This window comes from Gadus chalcogrammus, chromosome 14 (assembly GCF_026213295.1).
Source record: "Gadus chalcogrammus isolate NIFS_2021 chromosome 14, NIFS_Gcha_1.0, whole genome shotgun sequence".
In the NCBI taxonomy this organism is placed as follows: domain Eukaryota; kingdom Metazoa; phylum Chordata; class Actinopteri; order Gadiformes; family Gadidae; genus Gadus; species Gadus chalcogrammus.
The window spans coordinates 6,860,945-6,882,320 of record NC_079425.1 but is presented as its reverse complement, the minus strand read 5'-3'; the positions used below and the strand labels follow the sequence as shown (position 1 = coordinate 6,882,320).

At 42.5% G+C, this 21,376-nt stretch overlaps 5 protein-coding genes across 7 annotated transcripts; 3 read left to right on the top strand and 2 right to left on the bottom strand.

Moving 5' to 3' along the window:
- The first annotated feature begins 48 nt into the window (after positions 1 to 48).
- On the top strand, positions 49 to 4,846 carry pop4 (POP4 homolog, ribonuclease P/MRP subunit). 2 transcript variants are annotated; one of them, XM_056608537.1, is made up of 7 exons: positions 49 to 256; positions 416 to 471; positions 1,529 to 1,768; positions 2,118 to 2,195; positions 2,309 to 2,370; positions 3,374 to 3,475; positions 3,716 to 4,846. In XM_056608537.1, the coding sequence occupies exons 3-7, from the start codon at positions 1,530 to 1,532 to the stop codon at positions 3,850 to 3,852; spliced, it is 618 nt and encodes a 205-aa protein (XP_056464512.1). In that variant the 5' UTR covers positions 49 to 256; positions 416 to 471; position 1,529; the 3' UTR covers positions 3,853 to 4,846. The 2 variants fall into 2 exon arrangements, with proteins under 2 accessions (XP_056464512.1, XP_056464510.1); XM_056608535.1 differs by having other exon boundaries at positions 50 to 256; positions 1,476 to 1,768.
- Positions 4,847 to 4,931: 85 nt separating this feature from the next.
- plekhf1 (pleckstrin homology domain containing, family F (with FYVE domain) member 1) lies at positions 4,932 to 10,750 on the top strand. The gene is made up of 2 exons (XM_056608533.1): positions 4,932 to 7,374; positions 7,753 to 10,750. The coding sequence occupies exons 1-2, from the start codon at positions 7,125 to 7,127 to the stop codon at positions 8,271 to 8,273; spliced, it is 771 nt and encodes a 256-aa protein (XP_056464508.1). The 5' UTR covers positions 4,932 to 7,124; the 3' UTR covers positions 8,274 to 10,750.
- LOC130403976 (protein C19orf12 homolog) lies at positions 8,349 to 13,779 on the bottom strand. Of its 2 annotated transcripts, XM_056608538.1 has the most exons (5): positions 13,639 to 13,777; positions 13,245 to 13,379; positions 12,534 to 12,576; positions 11,905 to 12,066; positions 8,351 to 11,030 (listed from the first exon to the last, which is right to left on the bottom strand). In XM_056608538.1, the coding sequence occupies exons 4-5, from the start codon at positions 12,062 to 12,064 to the stop codon at positions 10,765 to 10,767; spliced, it is 426 nt and encodes a 141-aa protein (XP_056464513.1). In that variant the 5' UTR covers positions 12,065 to 12,066; positions 12,534 to 12,576; positions 13,245 to 13,379; positions 13,639 to 13,777; the 3' UTR covers positions 8,351 to 10,764. The 2 variants fall into 2 exon arrangements, with proteins under 2 accessions (XP_056464514.1, XP_056464513.1); XM_056608539.1 differs by having other exon boundaries at positions 8,349 to 11,030; positions 13,245 to 13,779.
- Positions 13,780 to 13,843: 64 nt separating this feature from the next.
- si:ch211-260e23.9 (uncharacterized protein LOC555795 homolog) lies at positions 13,844 to 17,376 on the top strand. Its single transcript, XM_056608540.1, has 4 exons — positions 13,844 to 13,992; positions 15,019 to 15,162; positions 15,329 to 15,470; positions 16,303 to 17,376. The coding sequence occupies exons 2-4, from the start codon at positions 15,039 to 15,041 to the stop codon at positions 16,529 to 16,531; spliced, it is 495 nt and encodes a 164-aa protein (XP_056464515.1). The 5' UTR covers positions 13,844 to 13,992; positions 15,019 to 15,038; the 3' UTR covers positions 16,532 to 17,376.
- On the bottom strand, positions 15,706 to 21,282 carry zgc:162297 (uncharacterized protein LOC555865 homolog). Its single transcript, XM_056608534.1, has 6 exons — positions 20,748 to 21,282; positions 20,553 to 20,635; positions 20,245 to 20,425; positions 19,926 to 20,076; positions 19,472 to 19,599; positions 15,706 to 17,843 (listed from the first exon to the last, which is right to left on the bottom strand). The coding sequence occupies exons 1-6, from the start codon at positions 20,818 to 20,820 to the stop codon at positions 17,653 to 17,655; spliced, it is 807 nt and encodes a 268-aa protein (XP_056464509.1). The 5' UTR covers positions 20,821 to 21,282; the 3' UTR covers positions 15,706 to 17,652.
- Positions 21,283 to 21,376: the final 94 nt, after the last annotated feature.

Sequence of the window (21,376 nt, the reverse complement as noted above, 5' to 3'; positions counted from 1 at the left end):
CATTTTTGTCATTCAGCACAAATGGGAGTAACATAGCAAAGCCCTACCAAGCCGGTACTTGCCAACAGTAGGTGGCGATGATGCGCCATTGCAGTTGTTTTCTAAAACCAAAGTAAAAACGGAAGAAGTTCCTTCTGTTGCCGTCCATGCTGCCGTTGCAACTCACTAGTTATTTATTATGCCAACATTTTCGCCTTATTGCTAAAGTAACTATTTTGTTGAGACAAAGGACACTTCCTAAACACAACGATGGAAGGTGAGTTTATTAATAAAGCCTTCTGTTATATATTTGCGTTTTTGGTATTTTCGTGTATCAAGTGAGATGTTTAATTCCGCATTACTAACGTAGCCTATTATTGCTAGTGACGGGGCATGTCGTTTATTTACAGTATTCAGTAACTTTCTCTTTTTGCAGAGAGACTTCTGCAGTTGAAGAATCCACCCGAGATCGGAGAGGTTCTTGGTATTGGTGTAAGTACTCAAACTTAATTATTCAATTATCCTCAGCTGTCATTACTTTTTTATTGTTGAAACGAAATCGTAGGCTCCGTTCACGCGAAGGGAAAACGCAGATATTTTCACGCGGTTTGGCCTCTCATTTACACGAAAACGCAGTTTTTGTCACAGAAAACGATCATTTCTAAAAAAAAAAAAAAAAACTCCGGCCAAAGTGGATATTTCTGAAAACAGTGGTTATGTGTTGTCGTGTCAACGTGGAGAAACCATGAGAAACAGGGTTTTAGGTTCTGAAACGTCACATTATACGCCAGGAAATGCTTAACGTCATATGAGCGCCCTATGTTTACAGTTTGTTTGTTACAGGAAGACGCTCGTGTTATTCTTTGTTGTTGATTCTGATTGGCTTGCATGGCTTTATCCTTCTCCCTACAATGTTGCCCATAGGTTTGGCATAGTTATAATGGCGCTCGACGGTGTATTTATGCGTTTTGATTTAAACGACAACTTTTTTGAAAACGATGTTGTGTGCACGATGTTATTTTTGAAAACGGAGGGGGGGAAATATTCGTTTCTATAAATACCCTGCTACGTATAAACGTGGCCTTAATGGGCCATCCTTCAGTTCGTCACTACTATCGTAGTGATTATATTTCGTCACTACTATCTCTGTGACGAACTGAAGTTATATGTGTGGTACATCAATGTGTGGTATTTCACATTGGTTCCAAGTTGTTCTCCATGTATTTTCTTTGGAACAGGGATTGTGTGGGGGGTGTAATCGTCCTGCTTTGACCTGCTCCTTCTTGCGTGCAGAATTAATCGTATATATTTGTATTTTAATCGAGGCGGAGGGATTAATGCAATTTTAATCTTGTATGTCACATGTAACGGCTATGTGTGCATGTGAAATACTAATGCGCATTCGCAATAGTCCCAAGTTGTTCTTAATGTATTTTGTGTGTTTGGGGGGGGGTGTATTCGCCAACCTTGCTGAGGCCTACTCTTTCTTGCTACAGAATAAAACTCTGAAGGTGGCGGAGCGTTTCACCCGTTATTTCATTGCGAACAGCATGAAGCAGTCGGAGACACCGTTCCTGGAGGAAGCTCTGTCCCGCAAAGCGGTGATCCTGGAGTACGCCCGGGCAAAACGGCCCAAGGCCAAGAGGAAAAGCAAGGAGGGGAAGGGCAAAGCAGAGGTCCTGGAGTACGCCCGGGAAAAACGGCCCACGGCCAAGAGGAAAAGCAAGGCACTGAGTGCCGGGGAGAAAAGGAGACTCAAGGTGTTCGACATCAAGCCGGAACACCAGAGGTTGGTTCAATAAATATAGAGGAAATCAGTTTACCAAGAAAACATTAACTTTCATCAGCCCATGCGGCATAGGCTAAATCTATGTGTAACATACTGGAAATGGATTGCCCAATTCACTTATTACTGTTTTCTGTTGTTGTGAGACATACTTTGTGTTAATTTTTGAATATCAATAAAACCCTTTTAGTGTGTATTAATTTAGATAAAGAAGAGTCAAACTTCAAGATGCAAGTTTTTGTGAAACATCAATTTAAACAAAACAGCTCTTTCTGGGATGGGGGCATGCATTACAGAATGTACTTCTGCACAATGTGCTTTGAATATAATACCCATTATGTTTTCTTTGAAGATATGAGCTTTTTCTACCCCTGAATGACTTATGGAAACAGTACATCCTCAGCATATGCAACGGATTGAGACCATCGAGGTAAAGATTGGATTTCATATTCTTTTGTTTGACCTTGGGCCTTATAACCTTAGATTTAATACGCAAGATTTAGTTCTTTGCGTCTCTCGTGAGAATCTCATTCTATTTTACAGTAATCCACAACTTATCCAGCAGAAGCTACTGAAAGCAGACTTCCACGGGGCCATCCTAACAGGTAGGCTTCACTTGACCATTCACTATCCATCTTCGATTTAGCATGATCGGCCCCCGACGCCCCAGGAACCTTGTCGCTGGAAAAACCTGTCGTGGTTAGGGTGTTCGATTCCTAATCAACGTTAAACCCCGGTCCTGACTCCCTGCGATCACCATGGCAATCCCATTGCACTCATCGCCAAAGAAGGGTGATGACCCTGATTCCCTGGTTAAATTCGAAACCCGGCTCTTGTACCAACATGGCCCCCTAATCATACCCCGGTCTGTAATTAGATAGTTTCATCAATCCGCATCTCTCCACTTTGACAGCCAGTGTGTGGTGTTCTTACTTGGGCCTTCTGGCAGCCGTTTCTCCTCTAAGTGGGTGCTCCACACTGGATGAGTGAGCCCGGGTAGGCGTTCAAGTTGTATACAAGTGTGGGCGCCTACCAGGAAGGTCCTGACCTCTTTCATACAGTATTTTGTCCCGACATCGAAAGCTTAATTTACGCCAGCATAGCCTGGTCGGTTTTCTTTTTTAAGATTGATGTTCAGCCAGATATTCAGGCACTGAATAACAGCGATCAGATGGAACTAAAAGACACGATCACCAGTATGTGTCTGAGTGAGTATAGCAGCGTTTACCTTCTGAGGAGACCAACTCCTCTTGAGAGACTTGGTTTGGTCATTATTTCTACTGAAGATGCGAATTACAAAGTGCCCTGCACTAAACTTCAGACCAACAAAAATGCATTTAAAATGGATGCATCTCAAGTTTAAAACTGTCCCCAGTGGATCTAACATTAAAAGTGTATCCTGATATCGCTACAACAGTAGACAATTGTAAGGGCATACAAAATGAATACAAAAGTACTCGCTGGGATATGGACACTGTATTTGATTCCAATTTGTTGCTACATCTTCCATCCCTAGTGTTCTGTTGCTGCATTTCACACATATTAGATTGTTTAGGCCACTGATGAGGACTGTGTTTACAACCATAAACTTGGATTCTCCTTCCACAGTGGTCCGGTCCAAGTGCCCATCCTATGTTGGAGCCACAGGCATTCTCGTCCAGGAGTTCAAGCACATCTTTAAAATAATCACCAAGGAGGATCGTCTTAAAGGTAATGACTTGTAGCAGAACTCCAGCTCTACATGGCTGCACATTCTTAAAACACATACTTTTAATATCTCTGGGACTGATGATCTAGGTTCTTATTCACAGACTGTGAGTCCTGTTCAAACTTGTGGTCCGATCTTATAAACTCTCTAATTCACAAGAGAAGCTTGTTTAAAGAAATATAATAACTTTGCGTCTCTTCTAATCCACTTCCCTGCCCTCTTTCCACTCTTTGCATACGTAGTAATCCCCAAGAAGAACAGCGTGTTTGCAGTAGAAGTCAACGGCTTCGTCTCCCATATCTACGGTAGCAAGTTTCAGTACCGCGCCAGCGAGCGCTCGGTCAAGAAGTTTAAAGTCAAGGGCAGCATTGACTTGTGACGGCGGTCATGGTTTACTCACTTTTGGACTTGGAGGGAGGACCTTGGAACCAAAGCTATCATGGGCCTCAGTGGACTGGTGAAATTGGTGCTTGTGTACCGAATCCTGCGCCTTTGTTGTTGGTATTGGGAAGCCATGAGTTGGATTGTCCGTATTGGGGCCCCAGCTGTTGTCACGTGTACTATGCGTCTTGATTGTAGTTTGGCACCATGGTGTGAAATAAGATGAGCTAGATCTGCATGTTCGCACTCGAGGAAAAGTACCTTTAAGGATTTTAGCACGGCTTACACATAGTAAATCATTCTGAGCAGTGTTGCCCACATTCATGCCTGGTATCTCTAGGCTATCCATCTGAAAAACTGACAACAATAACAGTACTGTGAGACTTTATTTTCTGTGTGGCCGTACCACTGTTAGTGGCCACCAGAGGACAGCAGGACTTTTTTATTTATTCCAATTGTAGGATTATTATAATTTTTTCCCCAGAGTTTGCAGCTTCACATCAACTATTTTGAACATGAAATGTGTCAGATTTAAGACTTATAGACATTTGCTATACAACATTGTGCTTGCTAATTTTTGCTTTGTTTTTGCAATGAAGAATGGAAACTTACTCTTCGCAAAAAGGAGACATTAATGTAACTATTTTTTGCAACAAATGTTTTAAAGTCTTGTATTGTTCAATTCATAGTTCACAGATAGCTCTGGTGTATTCATCAATAGTAATATATGTTGTGGGTGTATATTACATGAAGACACTTAAATATCAGGTCTAAGTAAAGTTTCAGTAAGAAGCCTCATTAAGGTATCACTTTTGTCCGATTTAATGCGACGGGAGATGGTGACAGACCTTGACATTGCTTACAATGCATTCAAGGTTTTTTTTATGGTAGTCAACTAAACCAGCACATTCTTCAACATCTAAATGTTCCAGATTATTTAATGCATAACTTTGGATAAAAGCATCTGCTGATTGACTTAAATCAATAACAAAGTAATGACAATGTTTCAATAAGTATTTATTAAAACATGATCGTCTTCAAATAAAAGGGAAGCAAAAGAAAAGCAATCAGAAATCTCAATCGCAAAATCTGTTGCGCCACAGTTCAAAGTAATGTGCTGTAATGTTGATGTTATCATTGAGGTCAAGATTTCTTACAGACTATTTTACATGCCAGACTTCTCCTTTACTGAAAACCCTGTGGAGGTGGTGCCTGTTCTCATAACCCAACTAGAGCTACAAAACCAATGCAAGACTAAATGTATCTTTAAAACTAAATGGTCCAGGAGAATTGTACTGAAGTATATATGTGATCAAATGGTATTAAATGTATAATACTTGCTACATTATCAACCATATAGAATAACATATGGTCATATATAAAGTCATCCAGGTGAAGCCTTAAAACTATGGTACCACAAGTATCATTTAAAGTGCTTCATCAGTCTGATACAAACTAAACACAATAACAACCACTGAAGCAGATCTAGCCTCAGCCAAGCCACAATAGTAGTCTGTGGATTATTTAATTGCAACTAATTCACTTTTTTATGCAGCACTCGGATACCTGGCTTGTGCCAGCCACCTGTGTTGCTGCTGGATGTATTTGCCCAAGACTTGAGTTGACCAACCCTCAGGATCATCACATCTGGGAGGTAGCCTACCAGCCTACCAGGTGACCCAGTCAGCTAGGCTGGTAGGATGACATACATCTGGGTGGAAACTCCCATGAGTGATGTCACCATAGGGTCATCAACATCAACATCCCTTGGTGGTAAAACGTGTATTTCTAAATTCCAGTTAACCCGTTCTAGGCACATTCAACAAACGGCTATAAACAGCTATATAATGTAAATATAGCGGCATAGCACAGTCTTGCTGAAGACATCTGTCCATCCTGGATGTAGGCCGGAGGACCAAGCCGTGGTTGGGGCCATCTCTCCTCGCTCAAGCTCCGTAACGGACCTCCCCCCTCAGCTCCTTGGTGACGTAGTTGAGCAGCGCCGCGGTCACCTGCTGCTGGAGCGTGGCGTTGCCCATCACCAAAGCGTCGACCTGCGCCACATCCCAGCAGCCCATCAGTCCCCCCACAGCACCGCCTACGGCCAGGAATCTATTCCATTTATTCCGCTTGAGATTCAATCATCAGAGAATATTACGTAGGAAAGCAGCTTTTAAAAAGGTTTACAGACTGAAATAGACAGTCAACCCTCACGATAATACATTTTGATATGTATGTGAGTGACTCGACTGGTCAATTAATGTCAGGGCCTCTAGACTGAAAGCAAATTATTCTAGTGCATACATGGTTGCACTCAAGTATCCTTGACCCTAGAGGTCATTTAAGGTCACATCAGAGAGTCATTTCAGGTAGGAAGTCCGAGCACTTCTGCCTCTTTGAATGGCGTTAATGTGTTTTGGGTTTTTTATGAGATGACTCTTACCGCCGGCAATTTCACGTGGCCCGAAAAGCAGACCTCCAAAAAAGGCACACACTGCAACAATCATAGCTCCTTTGGTAGCCGTTTGAAATGAAACAGTAATTTTCTGCTGAGCCGAGACTTCACAGCACAGGCGCATGGCGTGTGCCAATACTGGAGTTGGGAGATGATGACAGACCTGACATTGCTGACAAAGCATTCAAGGTTTTTTTATGGTAGTCAACTAAACCAGCACATTCTTCAACATTTAAATGTTCTTTTTTATGTATGTTTTTCTTTATTTTTAAATTACGGCTAATCAAATACTTTCCAGGAAAATGATGCATTACTGGACTTATTTTTGGCTCAGCCTTATGACCTATTCTGTGCAACTGGTTAAGCATGTGTACCAGTGTTGCCATGCTAAGACAGATGGGCTTTTTCCACATTGAATATTGACTTGTGATGACGTTGACCTGCACTAAACGTCCAATTGTCATATCGATTAAAGCATATGGAGTGACCTCTTTCGTAGATCGAGTGACCACAAAAAGTTTCGTGATTCTATTGATTTAGGGTTCCAAATGAATACAACTCTTGAGTAATCTGAATGTGTAAAATAATGATGAATACCTATTTTTACCCTTCGGTGGAAGATTTTACATTTTGGGGAACTTGACCTCCTTGGAAGTTCAGGGTTGTCATTTGTTGGGGGAGGAGCATGGTGTGCCAACATCCTCGTAATGAGTCTTGAAATGTACTGCACACCACAACCTGTCCACACAACCGCATTGATCTGCATTCGCTGCTCAACGTCTCAACACTAGACTTTTAACAGTGCAAGTCAAGTCATGGCAGCCAACAACCGATCGTTCACCAAGGTGAACCACGCCCGCATCAAGGCAGTTGAGCGCTCGTTCGGACCCGGTGCGAGGCCCCTTTGCAAGCCGGACAGGGTGCTGGTTGGAGAGGGACGGCTGTTGAAGCGCAGCCGCCACGGGAATCAGCCCAAAGCATTTTTCCTCTTCAACGACGTGCTGGTGTACGGCACAGTCGTCGCGTCGTGTCAGTGGCACAAGAACCGGAGAATCGTACGTCTAGGTGAGATACTGTGTGTGTTTGTGTGTGGGCGCAGGGCCGACGGACTGCGGGGGAAAGTGAGGCAGTCGTGGGGGGGCCCATGGCAATAAAAAAAAAAAAAAAAAAAGTATTTTGTAGTGTTAGGAGTCGCACGGCCACGTCTCTCCCCCCCCCGTCAACAATTGTTCTCTACCCCCCCCCCCCCCTCAACAATTCAGCGCAGGGGGCTGGTAGGGGGAATTCGGGGGGGGGGGGCCCATCAGTACCTCTTGCATACAGGGCCCAGGATTTGGTGCAACGGCCCTGTGTGTGTGTCAGAGAGAGATAAAGATATAATCTTCGTTTTTAAAGATATATTAAAAGGATTTCAAATAATATAAATCTATATTATGGTTGTAGAGGACATCGAGCTGGAGGACCACGAGGACAGCCCACCAATGGAGAACCACTGGCTGATCCGCACGCCTCGCAAGTCCTTCTACGTGGCGGCCGGCTGCCCCGAGGAGAAACGCGCCTGGATGGAGCGCATCGTCGAGTGCCGCGAACGCCTGCTGCAGGGCGCCGCCACTCGCCAGCACAGCTCCACCTTCCAACCCTTCGCCCCCACCTGGATCCCAGACCATGTGTCGGCCATGTGCATGCGATGTCCCAACAAGTTCTCCTTCATCCAGCGCCGCCACCACTGCAGGAACTGCGGTTTCCTGGTGTGCGCGGCGTGCTCCGAGCAGCAGGCCGTGCTTCCCAACATCCACCGCCGCGAGCCCCAGAGGGTGTGCGAACTGTGCCACACCAGCCTCCTCAAGGAGCAGGAGAGGACCGAAAGGATGGGGGACAGCAGGGGGGAGGGCCTGGAAGTCAGTGATGATGATGAGGGGGTCGGGGATGGACTCCCAAGGGCCCAGCAGGTTGGACTCCCATAAACCTGGTCCCCATGCGTATTTATGGAGCCAGCACACCTGCGGCCTGGGAAAATGAACAATTCTCCAGACATTCTTATGTGATTTTTATTTTAAAAAGATTTACAAAACAGAGCGGGACTTGAGAAATATATATGTACACTGAAGTGGCGAAGGAAGCTGTTTCCCTACCATGTCTGTCGCAAGAAGCATCATTTGTAATTGTTAGTAGTTTACAAAATCTATTCGAAATGCACTTTAAAGGGGGAGTGTGGATTGATCTAGGGCAGAGGTGTCAAACACAAGGCCCGCGATCCGAATCAGGCCCGCTAACTCATTTTATGTGGCCTGCAGTAGCTTCAAATGAATTTGAAAATCGTACAAAAAAAAGACAAAAATGCAAAAAAGTTCTGCCACACATCTCTGATAAGCTATCATTGCATTCCCCACCAAAAAGCCCTGTGGGAAATGGTTCTGGAACTGTATGATATAATGACAACAACGGTCATTATATGGCAGAGATTCAGGCTCGTGGCCTGGATCAGCGCCAGTTCCAGCAGTTTTTGAAGGAGGTTGCTAAGAATATGGAGATGTGACATACCCTACACAGAATTAAGGTGGTAGGACTGCAGTCCTCAAACAAGTTTTTGAGCTTAGTAACGTTTATTTAATAACTTATGTTTTTTAACTTATATTACTTTTTTTTATTCACTTGAACAGTTTGATCTTTGATTGATTGAGTTATGTTGGTTTTCTTCACTTGATAAATTAAAAGGATTTATGTTAATATAACAGAGCAATTTTCTTAGTTGCTTACATATATATTCAAATGTATGTAATTGCATGTACAAGTATGCAATGTATATTTATGCACCTGAATATATAATAATCAAACAGACAGTTATTTAACAATATCTTAAGGAATAGTTAAATTATGTAGTCTTAGTTACAACCGGCCCTTTCAAGGGAACCTATAGATCAGGCTACCAGGTTGCTTAATTAAACATCCATTCAATGCATAGCTTGAAGTGCGCGGAAAGCTCTATATAATTCCAATTTATTATTATTATAGCTGAGTGCATGGCGCAATACATGGGATGCCACAAGAGGCAAGTTATCGGAAATCTATAAGCCTTGCTAGCTTTTATTTGCTTTTCTTATTTGCCCTTCTATGTAAGGACTGATAAGTCACAGACACCACTTTGACAGAATTGTAAAAGGGTTTACTGGCACTTGCTTTAATCCACTGTAATAACATGATAAGGTTACTGGTACTCACTTGTGCATTTAGTCATGGTGCATAACCGGTTCATTGGATCAACTAGAGCTAAATCCATTTTGTTTAGCAGCTGTTCCGCTCAACAGTTCTGAAAGCGCCTATAGATATGTGATGTATCTTTATTGTTTTTCTGATTCCTATGACCACCATGCATTCTATTAAGTATTTTCTTTCTCAAATATTTTTTATACTAAACTATTCTAGGCAGATTATTTTATGCATAACTTTCGATAAAAGCATCTGCTGATTGACTTAAATCAATAACAAAGTAAAGAAAATGTTTCACTAAGTATTTATTAAAACATGATCGTCTTCAAATAAAAGGGAAGGAAATTAAAAGCAATCAGAAAACTCCATCGCAAAATCTGTTGCGCCACAGTTCAAAGTAATGTGCTGTAATGTAGATGTTATCATTGAGGTCAAGATGCCTTCCAGACTATTTTACATGCCAGACTTCTCCTTTACTGAAAACCCTGTGGAGGTGGTGCCTGTTCTCATAACTCAACTAGATCAACAAAACCAATGTAAGACTAAATGTATCTTTAAAACGAAATGGTCAGGGAGAATTGTACTGAAGTATATATAGGATCAAATGGTATTAAATGTATAATACTTGCTACATTATGAACCATATAGAATAACATATGGTCATATATAAACTCATCCAGGTGAAGCCTTAAACTATGGTACCACAAGTATCATTTAAAGTGCTTCATCAGTCTGATACAAACTAAACACAATAACAACCACTGAAGCAGATATAGCCTCAGCCAAGCCACAATAGTAGTCTGTGGATTATTTAATTGCAACTAATTCACTTTTTTATGTAGCACTCTGATACCTGGCTTGTGCCAGCCACCTGTGTTGTTTTTGGAGATATGCCCAAGACTTGAGTTGACCAACCCTCAGGATCATCACACCTGGGAGGTCACATCCTGATGGATGTAGCCTACCAGCCTACCAGGTGAGGTGACCCAGTCAGCTAGGCTGGTAGGATGACATACATCTGGGTGGACACTCCCATGAGTGATGTCACCATAGGGTCATCAACATCCCATTTGGTGGTAAAACAGGGGTACTTCTAAATTCCAGTTAACCCGTTCTAGGCACATTCAACAAACGGCTATAGACAGCTATATAATGTAAATATAGCATAGCACAGTCTTGCTGAAGACATCCGTCCATCCTGGATGTAGGCCGGAGGACCAAGCCGTGGTTGGGGCCATCTCTCCTCGCTCAAGCTCCGTAACGGACCTCCCCCCTCAGCTCCTTGGTGACGTAGTTGAGCAGCGCCGCGGTCACCTGCTGCTGGAGCGTGGCGTTGCCCATCACCAAAGCGACGACCTGCGCCACATCCGTCCAGTCCAGGCTGCTCAGGATGGCCATGACGGAGGCGGTGAGCTTCTTCTGCTGGCTGGGAGGCAGCTCCATCAGGACCTGGGGCAGGGGCCGGAACTCCCCCGCCGTTGCCCAGCAGCCCATCAGGCCCCCCACAGCACCGCCTGCGGCCAGATATTCATTTCATTTATTCTGCTTGAGATTAAGGCCCCGTGCACCAAAGAAGCGATTTGTGAATACGCGTACGTCTAGCGCGTTTGAGCCGACCGTCCGGACGGATCCGGCGGTTTCGGTGGCCGATAACACACTTTTTTGAAACCAGGTCCCAGGGTGGATAAGATTAAAACGTCCCTATGCGTTTTCGTGTTCGGATTCGTGTGGACACCAAAAAGGCAGACGATGACGTTGTCGTCTCCCCCCGCCAGGAGGGGAACCTCAGTCGAATTGGTTTTGTTTGATTTGATTTGTGTTCTTTTTGTAGCTTTAAATACAGCCCCTTGATAAATCCTACTAACTGTACATTATAAAGTAATTTCTGCTCAATCTAAAAGGTTTAAAAACTGCTTTCTCCGCCTGTCTTCTTTCATTGGTGGAGAACCTGCGCCACAGAGTGGCTTTCAATATGTACTACAGTGTCTCTACAGCTAGATGCGTTTTCGCAATGATTCCGTCTTTACGGAGATATTCCTGAAACGCATCAAAGGAAAACGGAGGGGAAAAGATTGTTTTCGCCAGTATGGAAGGGGCCTAAGATATCAGGTATTATACTGTAAAAAGCCGTTTTTTTAAAAGGTTTACAGACTGAAAAAGACAATAAACTCACAATAATACATTTGGATATAGATGAGTGACTCGACTGGTTGATTATTGTCAGGGCATCTAGACTGAAAGCAAATTATTCTAGAACATAAATGTTTGCACATAAACATCCTTAATCCTAGAGGTCATATCAGAGGACATTTCAGTTAGGCATCAGGGCACTCCCGGCTCTTGAAATGGCGTTAATGTGTTTTGGGGGTTTTGGGAGAAAACTCTTACCGACGGCTATTCCCGGTGGCCCGCCAAGCAGCCCTCCTATTAAGGCACACCCTCCAGCAATCATAGCTCCTTTGGTAGACTGCCGAAATGTAATATTAATGTTCTGCTGAGCCGAGACATCACAGCAGAGGCGCATGACGTCTTCCATTCGTGGAGACATCCCTGCATTGGGGTTTTGGGGAGATAAAATAAGACAACAAACGTTTTAACTTTACGTTACATTGATTCATGTACTGAGTACCATGTACTGCTTATTGGGATATTAGCATTGCAGTGAATTAATCACTTCTGATCAAGGATCATTGTTTTGTCTGATTCCACTGAATCCATAGTGACTTTAGTATAATCATTCAGAACAAACAAGTACAACTGCCTTTATCCTATTTCACAATAACTTTGAGATAGCCATTACAAGCTGTTTCGAAATCTGCCTTTTCTTGTGTTTTAGTGACATAACAATAATTTTAATGGCTATTCACACTCACATCATGTGGCATAATGTCACCTCTTTAAAAAGGAAAATTGAAGTTGAAAAAAACACTAAATGTGACACAAATATCGATGGAAACCCCACACATATGTTAGTTTAATATAGACAAAAGATATAATATAAAGATAGAGTACATCACCTATGAGTATTCTGTTCACAGTTCACCAGGAATATGCCAGTATCTGGAATAACAGGAGACAACAATTTTTTTTATTTACATGCAAATAAAAATAAACATGACATATTGGAATTCGACATTAGGAAGAGCTGCTGGGAAATTATCTATTATCAGTATCCTTACATTATAAGTGTAAAAAATATTCATGAACTTGAGTTTTATTGTATTATTGGTTGCACACTGCCATCTGCTGGTAAGGTTTCGTTTTCAAGTTCGGCAAGTTACGAAAAATAAGGATAATTTGATAAGTAGGCAATCCCACAGAGCACTTAATAGAAAGACGATTTATATAGACCGTAATATATATTGAGGATTAAAAACAAAGGTTAGATAAACAGTTGATAAATCCACATTTAGTGTTGTCAAAGGCCGAGTAGGAAGCAAGAGAATATGTTGAAGCGAATTCACACAATAGGGGTCCAGTAGCTCTAGCCACATTATGATTACCCTTTGAATAATTATCCCTTCTTTACTCGATTTTCAGTTCATAAAATATCACATATAAAGTAAGAAGAACACAAACCAGACAAGGTTTGATACCTAAGGCAGCGGTGAGATACATGTGTGGAAGTAGGGATAGTAAGGCATGGTCATAAAAGCACAAACCGAACGAAGAACAAATTCGATTCGTTATGACAGTACAAAAGTATTGAATACACAAATAAATCTTACCTTCTTCAACTCGATTTTAACTGGAAACTTTAGTCTGTTCAGCAGCAATGCATCATGGGATCGATGACAGGGGAACCCAGGATGTTGATGGGCTTTCGCGTTGAGAGCAGGCGCAGGCTATACAGATATCGCTTCCTCACCAATGTCAAATATCATAAACACATTATAAAAAACACACAAAGTCGAATAACGCAAGTCGAATATTTTGAGTTATTGTTCAAAAAATGGAACAGAGGTTTGATTTTTTTGGTCTTAACCGCGGTACATATACTGGATTCAGATTTAGCAATAGTTAGAACCTATTACAAAGTAGAACAATTCAATCGATGGTCTACAATCATTTAAAAAATCAATTGTTTAAAAGGGTTAGACACATTCAATCAAAAAAGGATACTTAATAATTGGCATAATGAGGGCCAGAGAAGTCAGGACAGGAGAGCATGAAGCCATAATAATACAAAAAAGTGCGTCTCTCCTGTGCTGAGAGGAGAAAGAGATCAAAACATGTTTGTGAGTTTTACGTCTCTGTTCAGGAATGCAAGGCATTGCGAAACATTTGAGTCATTTTGAGAGGAGCGAGCAGTGGACGTAAACACAGACGCCTTGGGGGCGGGGCTTTGTGACGTATCCGGTATATGGGGACGCACTCGGGCACGTAAACAACTTAAAGATAAAAACAATCCCTGAAGACTGTTCTCAACGTGAGGGCGCTTCAAAGGATATATACTTTTTTTGGTATAATTGAAAGGTAAGGCATGAGCATTTTCTCAACAGAAAGCCAATTGTACTTCTATTGTGTTTTTTGGGGTCGGCCTGTGGTTTGGGAAGTGGTTTGTATTCTGCTGCCTATTGTTCTTCAATCCGCCTGTTCACCAAAGATTGGACTGATTCAAGCGATTCGAACAATAAGTGTTTTTTCTGCACAGAAAAAGCCATTTCGCTTTTGTGTGTCTGTTGAACTGCAAAAAGCCTAACAATATGGCATAATCCTGGGTCTGTATCTTTGGTAGACAGTTTTTGACGATAGACGATAAACAAGGAGGCTAATCAGCTGTTGCTCTCTGTGAATGAAAATCCAAATGACCTATGGATTGATTTTAATTTGCCCTAATATAGCATTAGAAAGCTTTACAAATATCCAGGGGCATATCTCTATGAAATCATCTGAACACTACTTTGAATACAGTGATCAAATGATTCGATCTTTCAGTATGCTGAGCAAAGCCTACGAATTGCAATGTTGCGATTCAATTTAATGGTGTGTTTTTCTGATGGATATTCTCGAACATGCAAATAAATGTTTACTAATAAATCTAGTGGATTCCAAAACGTAATGATGAAAACCATCTCGTCAAAACAAGCAAATAAAAATGAGGGTTTAAACTATACAATCGGGCTGATGACGTACAAGCCAGCTAACCTAACTTTCCATGAGACGTGACAGCTGGGGCACTGCCATTTCGTGAGACTGAACTTTGTTTACTTCCAGGCCCCTAGCCCTTGGCAATTCAGCCGATCGTCTGCCTCGAAGCGACTCGGGTTTCCCAGATGAGTTAAACAAGCAATTGACAGCGGTGGTGGAAGCCAAGATCGAAATGCTGACCATTGAGTCTGGGGGAGTGGCAAAATGTTTTCGTTGGAGGCTTCTCTCAAACGCTCCGGGTTGACCGCAAGGGGGCGCCATTTCACATGATGATCATATACTGTAAAGATCGTCGTTTTACCAATCGACCAATAATCAACCCCACTGCTTTTAACTACTTTGTGTTTTCAGATTGTGATAGAGGTGAAAAAATGATTGGAAAGATTCTTTATCATCTCCTTGGAAATGCCGCTGAAGACTTTGAAGCTGGTGAAGAAAGTTATGAAGACCTGATGGAGTTCGAGGAGGGAGGCTGGGTTATAGTCAACGTCTCAGGTGAAGATCCACACAATCATCTGAAAATGTAAAAAAAAAAAAGCTAAACTATCAGCTTTTCACTGCAGCCGTATGGAATATTGTAACAGCCAACTAATGACAGAAATAATACAGAGCTGTTTGCACGGATATATTATGTACTTATTATGTACGTATCAATGCACAGAGGACGTGACTCTGTCCGTGCCGCTGGTGGACCCCCTGGAGAACCTGTTGATTGAACACCCCAGCATGTCTGTGTACCAGAGGAGATGTGAGACCACCGAAGGAGAGGGTCTGGCCTCCGATGAAGAAGGCGACACGGCCAGGTACGTTTACTACATTTGCACGAACGCAAAGCAAAACATACTGTCTCAAGTCAGTTACAGTTTGCAGACGTCCAAAAGCCAATTGATCCAATGTGTCCTGCACTTGACCAATAAGGCCAATATAAACAAATATGTATTTTCTTTTGATACAATTTTTACTTGTCATCTCTTTCCTGCCTTGGCTTTCCGTTGTCTATAATGCGTTCGAGTATTCTCTGCGAACCGACTCGGATCTCGGATCTGACGCCACGCCCACGTCCCGCGTTTTATTATTTCGCTCGGTCGTTGGAGGAAAACATGGACGCCACCCGGAAAGCTGTTGTCGCGGTAGCATTGGCAGAGGACCAGGCGCTCCAAAATAAGTAGGCAATAGGCCATAGTCAAGTTAAGTCAAGTCAAGTTTATTTATATAGTACATTTAAAACAACAGTAGTTGACCAAAGTGCTGTACACAAATACAATATATTTGTGTACATAGGCAGAGATACGGACGCAGTAAGGTATTGCAGTAATACGAGTGATTGAAATTACCATTTAAACCACCAAAGTGGTCAAAGCACAATGAAAACAGTTCATACTTGAAGTCACAATGGGCGCAGCCATCTTGAATTCTGTCTCGGAATTTTGCTCTGTCACCACTGAGTTCAACCGAGATGGCGAGTTCGCCGTCCGAGGAAAAGGGGCGTGTTTGTGCGTGTCGCTAGGCAACGTCCTCGGACCTCCGAGACGGATGGATATTAAAACGCAGGTCTAGCAAGATCCTCCCCACATCCGATACTGTTTTACCGTTACTCAAAGCTCACTACTGCCCCCTCTTGGTGTTCCCCAACAGGTCAGTGGCGGTGCGGCGGCACATTTCATGGCTTCTGGCTGCCTGGGGCATCCCCCTCACGAGTGCAGTCCAGTTTTTGGCACTCCAGCGGTCCCAGAGCCAGGGGGAGCGCCACAAGATGAGCCGCAGCGCCCTCAACAGGCAGAACCTGGTCAAGACACGCTTCTCCCCCAACGAGAAACGCTACGGATACTTCAAGCAGCCGGGCCAGCGCCTCTACAACTACTAGAAGCCTGATCCCTGGCCTGGTGGGTGACCTGTCAAACATGTGGATTTACGGCACGGCACAGTGCTTTGACCCTTGACCCCGGGGGCAAATCGCTCAATGTACTGCTGGATAATTTTTTTTTTTTACATGAACGTACTTGGGTTTGCTAGCCAGATTACATCTAAAAACCTTTATTGGTTATGGTTACCAAAAATTATTATGACACAAACGTTCCTTGTGTATGCATGAACATTTTTTTCTCTATACACGGCAGTTTCACTCTTTTACCATATGCATCAAATGTTTTCGGGAACATTGTATGAGCCACGCTGCAGAGGAAACACTCTTCTTCTTGCTCAGGTCTGAGAAGTGGAAGCAGAAATTTGTGATTCAGTACAAATCCTGCTACAGTATCAAATTCTCATATATATGTTCAGATTAAGTAGTTATAGTATAGTCACTAGGAAAAAATAAAGTGTGAACGGTATCCAAGTTAGAAGTTGAACGTTGATAGTTCTTCATTATCTTTAATGTGTATCATATTGTGTGCCTTACATTTAGATGATGTGTTTCGATTATGCGTTATGGGCGCTTTTGATACCAAACATACAAAACAACAGAAATTATGATATGTGAAGAAACAACTTGTCATTTTAATGTTTAAACGTCTTTGCAATTAAAATTAATTCTGATTAAAGATTACAGAATGTATACCATTTTATACTTTTCAGTGGATTCTTATTTTTATCATGTTACATCATTGAAGCCTTTACATAATGTATGAAATTGTATTATGTACAGCTGTTTTGTATTTTTGAATATTTATAAAAATGTACAAAAAAAATCGAATAAATCTTGTTTTTTAAATTGTGGCCTGGGTGTCATTTTATTGAGAAAATATAAAGTGAAAAAAACAATTTGTACTATTTAGTGTTATTTGTATCCATAGCATCTTACAGTGAATTGTGATAAAGGTAGTACAGGAGGAGTAGGTGGGGATAAGGCATCTGTCTCTAGGATGCCTACAGGTTAAGTGATCATCCAAGCACACAACTTATAAGACAATTACATTTTCTACGAAAGGAAAACACTTGGACACATTCCAACCTGGGGAAATAAGAAGTCAGTACCACCCAACAGCCTTATCCTCGAAGTTGCTGGATCTTGCTCATAAATCTCCTGACATTCTCTTGGTCGACTGGATTGGCCCAGTGGCCGTCCTTCTTGAAGTGAGAGCCAATGATCATGGCGTTTGCGTCCATGTAGTGATCTACGTTGTCGTACGTCACTCCCGAGCCGATCAGCACAGGGATGTTCACACTCAGGGCAACCGCTGAATGGATCATTACAAAAAGATGACCATGTTGTTATTTATCTATTGCATGTTAACAACAATATTTGGAATCATTCTTGATATGGAATCTCTTGATGTCTGTTTAACTGGTAAGATTTATTTAGCTTATTTTATGCTTTTTCTATTCGGCAATGATTTTGAAAAAGGATGCAACTAGCATATATGTTCTTAAAAGTAAGCCATTATTGAATTATGATCATGACTTGCTATAGCAGTTTGAAATGGTATACAGTGTTCACAAGTGGCTTCCATAATCACACTCTGAAAGCACTATGAAGCAGCTGTCAAATCCACAGATCTCCTGGGCCCTTACCCTCCGCAGCCCCTTCAGCCACAAAGACCCCAAGCCAAGAATCAGCCAAGTCAGGGCCCTTGCCAGTATATAGCTCATTAACCTCAACCACAGAGATGAACAACACTTCAAATCACAAACCTTCCAATCAGCTGAGGGCCCTTGCAACCCAACACACATGCCCCCAAGTATTGTACAAAAGGGCATCGGCCAGCTATAGCCAGATGTATTGCATCTCATGCGGGGGAACAAGGGTCAACGTGACCTATTTTGTGTTGCCACTCTTCTCTCTTTGACTGACACTCGTGCAGGTTTCTTGCAGTTGTCACGTATGCGTAGGATACTTCCCAGAAGCGTTAAGGTTTTGGCAAACATGCACCCGGGGAACCTCGGACTTTGTACAAGCTAACCTCCCTGACACTGTGATTTGATCCCTGCTCCCAGCTCTTGCCTGCATGTCTTTGTCTTTGTGTATAAGAAATATACTGTATTTTGAAGTGGTGGGTTGGTCAGGGGGCTTTAAATAGTAATGCCGAGGCCCAAATTAGCTTGGAAAGTCCCAAGGACACTGAGCCTTGTACGCAGGCGAGCTAAGTCGGAGTGTCCCATCATGGGGGAACAGCCAGGTTTGTACAGTATGCTTCACACATTGAACAGGTTGTCCTGCCCACATTCAATTTAAATTTAACTATCACAGACTGTTGGTAAGTCAGAGGTTTTGAATGTCCTACTGACCCAAATATGGTCACTGAACTTTGTTTTTGTCACTATGTGCTGAGTATGTTTCATATTCTTATTATAAACTCGATAATTTATTTTAGTTATTCATTTAAAACTTTCACAAGGAGCATGCCTGTGGTGGTCTGTGTACAGTATCTGTACAAATGCTTTCCTCAGAAAGCACAATCTCAAAAGCACAACAACCATATTTCCGTCTGCCTTATTGGGTAACAACAACCCATGTCAACTCTGAAGCTGACGCCAAGTCTGGATTTCAAAACCCTGCTACGCTCACGGAGGCCCTCTGGCTGGCAGACATGAGAGTTACATCAGGAATGTTGGGAGTGCTTCCCGTGCTCCTTAAATCAAAGGCGAATCCTTTTGATCACATTTGAGAGGGCCTTGTACCCTTTACCACATTACACTACGGTGCACGACCCCTAGGTCAGTCACATTCCAGGGGTTCAAACACACAACCATTGGGCTGCGTGTCACCGTTACCACTAAACTATCTTTAACTTCTGCATAAGGCATTGGAAAGACAGTGTACACAGTAGGACAGTAATTATACACATCATCTTTTAGTGAAAACCACCTTTGAGTTCTTGTGGATCTGCCTGCGCCCCGGTCGCTATCCCCGTGACGATGATGCCGTCTGAGAGGAAGAACTCGGCTGCCTTCGCTGTCTCTTCTATGCTCACATCAGACGTCAGGGCATGAGAACTGGAAAGCAAACACACAAACACACTTGTTGAAAGACCAAGACAAGGCCCTATTCAAGCATCAACCTAGATGGTGTGCATGTTATACAGTGGTTAGCGGGCCTGTGAAAAGGCTTCTTAATGACATACGTCTTCGTTTGTAGTAGTAGACAATGTTTAGCTATTGCAATATGGAGGTATTTTGAAAGTGTGTGATTTACTTTGCATCCAAGGCATCTAGGAGGCCTAAAGGTTGGGCTATGGACACCAAACCCAGGGCCTTTCGCCTAGGGAATCGGACTCCCAACTCATTCCCATGTTCCCATTCCCTACTTCTCGTGAGCACACCTGTGTTTCTTCTTGATGTCAGTGAAGATCTGGATATGCTCTGCTCCTATCTGCCTGCGGTACCGCAGCAGGTCCCCAGCGCATGCATTCAAAAGGCCCTCATCCGCCACGTGGGAAAACACAAAGCCCTCGGCTCGCATGAAATCTAGACCTGATAAAAAGGCACCAGAGGAAAACACGGATATAGAGCAACATGTGGGTGAACTACAAAAAACCCATCCATGGATTATGTGGGATTTTGAATGACAACAAATGATCATGCATCTGAGATGCATGAACAGAGAACAGATGTATTCAAACATAGTAGCGGGTGTTGTACCTGAAGCGAGAGCCACAGCTATGGCGGGTTTGTTAGCAGCAGACAGTATTTGTATTCCAAGGGGCAGAGTAGGACAGAGGCCCCTCACAGTGGTACACACTGCTGTCATGGAGGCACACACTTCGGGCCCCACGGATAAGGAGTAGGGGATATCATGCATGTTTTCAATGATCAAGCCATCCTAAAAAGGAATACAGAGGCAAAACTTTACTTATTTCCTGTTCACTTTTTTCAGAGGTTTTGTTTAAAATCAAACATACTATTTGATAGCTGTTCTTTACCATTCTTAGTGCAATTTATCTACTTACAATCCCCACATTTAGGTATATCTCTGCTTCTTTGCATGCCTCATAGGTAATTTGGGAAATGTTCATCTTATTCAAAGGCGTACCTGGGATATCATACAGCATGGCATAAAATATTCAATCATTTCAAAGTACAAAGACAACGTTTGGATGATAATCAACAAATCAGAAAACAGAACTTTCTTAATAAAGCTTTACCTGGCATGGCTTGGACATGAATCATTCCAATAACTACAGATTTAAGTCGCCCAAAAAGTTGCGAGAACTTCATTTTCGTACGGTCAAGAAATGCAAATACAGATATGAAACCATTTTTTGAGCGAGAGGCTATCTGGGTCACGTGACAGTCCGATGTCCAAGTTTACTTTACTGAACAACTAATCAAAATAGTCAACCAAACGAGTTATTTTAACAGATTGAAGATCGCAATTGAAACGGATATGTATCAAATTCATCCTAACAGGTTTCCGTGGATGTTATGCTTGAAAGCGTTAAAGATTGTTGTCCCCCGCGTTGACGTGCAAGGTATGCGATTTGACACGCCAACCCTGATAATAATTGCCAAAGCAGACATTTATACACAATGACAACATGGGACCTCTGTTGCTGCAAATGATTCCGTAAGATTAAGCCATTATCCCTGCGAAATAAAGTGATGAAATATAGTTTATTTGGCTGCTTGGAGAAGGCTACAGCACTTTGTTTACATCTGACAGCGTAGCCACGCGGTATTCAACACTTCCTGTTCGTAAGCCCCGCCCCTTCTGTCATTGCCGCCGACCCGCCCCCCACTTGATTTGCCGGTAAAATGTGAAATTTAGTTTTTT